The 2,306-nt window shown below is 36.6% G+C and overlaps 1 protein-coding gene across 1 annotated transcript; it reads right to left on the bottom strand.

The window, feature by feature from the left end:
- Positions 1-201: 201 nt before the first annotated feature.
- LOC105309298 (olfactory receptor 10K2-like) lies at positions 202-1,146 on the bottom strand. The gene has a single exon (XM_011385424.1). It carries the CDS (start codon positions 1,144-1,146, stop codon positions 202-204), a length of 945 nt encoding a protein of 314 aa, XP_011383726.1.
- Positions 1,147-2,306: the final 1,160 nt, after the last annotated feature.

The raw sequence follows: 2,306 nt of genomic DNA, 5'->3' as shown, positions 1-2,306 counted from the left end.
TTCCTCTCAATTGAAAAGCTTTAATAAGAAATTCATATGATCATGGTAAGAAGCTGTGTTCTTCTGAATTTTTTAAGTGGAAATGAAGAAGAAATAATTCTTGTTCTTGAACACTATGATCAATTGTTTGATCATTTCTGCTCTGGAGATTTTTTACTGTTAGATCTTGTGCTTTACTTCTTGGAAAAAGCAGGATTTAGATTAATGTTGTGACAGGGAAAGCTTTCTTCCAATGACTCTATGAAAAGCTGATTTGAATTCTTTATTTCTCAAGCTGTAAATCATTGGATTGAATAATGGAGTTAGGATAGTGTAAGATATTGATATAAGAGCATCCTGGCTTGAGGAGTAGTTGGACTTAGGCTTTAAGTAGATAAAGGAAGCACAGCCATAATGGACAGTGACAACAATGAGGTGAGAAGCACAGGTAGAGAAAGCTTTGTTCCTGCTCAATGTGGAAGGAAATTGAAGAATGGAAGAGATGATGTGAACATAGGATACCAAAATCAATAACAAGGGTATAACCAGGACTAATGGACAGAGTATGAAGATGACAATCTGATTAAAGTGAGTATGATGAGATGCCACTTGTAGGACAGGTGAGATGTCACAGAAGAAGTGATGGAGCTGGTTGGATGAGTGGAAAGGCAGGCGAAATACCAGAGGTGTGATAATCTGTGCAACAGTAAAGCCACAGGCATAGGCAGCAGCCACGAGTCCCACACACATTCCACGTCCCATGAGCACTGTGTAGCGTAGTGGGTTACAGATGGCCACATAACGATCATAACCCATAGCTGCCAGCAGGAAGGAGTGAGAACAGCCAAGAAAGAGGAAGGTAAACATCTGGATGGCACAGCCCACGAAGGAGATAGTTTTCTTCTGGGCCAGCAGGTCAATTAGCATCTTGGGTACAATGACAAAAGTGTAACAAATTTCAGTGCAGGAGAGGATGGCAAGGAAGAAGTACATGGGGGTATGAAGGGCTCTATCTAGCACAATGGTAGAAATGATGACAGCATTTGTGCCCAGAGTGAAGAGGTAAAGGAGCAGGAAGACAACAAAGAGTACCCGCTGCAGACCAGCCAGAGATGAGAAGCTGAGGAAGACAAACTCTCTCACCAAGGTCTCATTGACCCACTCCATGGAAGGTACATCATCAGGAAACAACCTGAGAGGGAAGAGGAAATGGTGCCAAGACAAATCCCTGAAAATTATTAGAATCACAGGAAATTGATCATTATAGATCACGTTTTCTAATTTTGAGTTCTAAACTCATTCCTCCTCACTTCATTTTTTTCTTTTTCTTTTTTTTCTTAAGGCATGAAGAAGTATCTAAAATCAGGTGAAAGTGTACAGATAATTTTGGGTTTCTATAGTAATTCTAACACCATAGGTAAAGTGTTCTTGACATTTCTTATATTCTACTATCCCTTCATCTTCATTCCCAGGATGAGGCTGGTATTACAATGCTTAGCCTCTCAGTCTCAGTTTATCCTTCAACTTTTGTCCATTTGGCTTTCTTGACTTCTCACCCTTCCACTTTACTGTAGCTGCAAACTAAACCATATGAATATACTACATTTATACATAACTTTACATATAGCTTTTGATTATTCTTTTTTTTTTACGTATAAACTCATCCCCTTAGTTTTAATCTCTTTATAACCTAGACCTACATTTTGCAATTCTGTTTGCCTTACTTACTGGCATTTTTATACTCTCCTTATACATTCCTTCCACATTTTTATACTCTCATTATGCTGACCATATCTTTATTCTTTACCCAAATCTGGAAAAGAAAGTTCTCCAAAATGGAATATAATCATACATCCTCCAAATGTCTATTCCAGTCAGAGTCCTTTCTGCTGTAGAGAGAACTACAGTGTTTCTCTAAGATTCTCATCTGTTTTTATCACATTTTTTAAACTTACTAACATCATATTATGGCTATCTTTCTCATCATCACCATCTTATCTCTTCAATCTATACTTTCCCTAATGCTAGACTATTCTTCTGAAATATAAATTGTATTATGTTGCTCTCCTCATCAAAAATTTTACTCATGGCTATAGTGTAAACTTCAAACTATTTATTCTTTTCAAAGTCTTGTTTTGGGAATCAAACTATGTTTTTGTCATTATCTATAGACTTAAATGGAATGCATAAGTATTGTGCAAATATGTTGTATTATTCTTTGCTCATATTAGTTATATACTTTTCATTTATAAATATTTTATCATTATTCTAAAGTCTCAGCCAAATCCACTTTTTTGGAAGCTTCCTCCTCAGTATCTCATAAAAGA

Source organism: Pteropus vampyrus, unplaced genomic scaffold (genome assembly GCF_000151845.1).
Source record: "Pteropus vampyrus isolate Shadow unplaced genomic scaffold, Pvam_2.0 Scaffold715, whole genome shotgun sequence".
NCBI lineage: Eukaryota > Metazoa > Chordata > Mammalia > Chiroptera > Pteropodidae > Pteropus > Pteropus vampyrus.
Note: the sequence above shows the minus strand (reverse complement) of the source record. Positions and strands in the feature narration are given on the sequence as shown.

Coding starts and splice junctions, on each gene's coding strand:
- LOC105309298 (XM_011385424.1), bottom strand. CDS start 1,146: ATGGAGTGGGTCAATGAGACCTTGGTGAGAGAGTTTGTCTTCCTCAGC.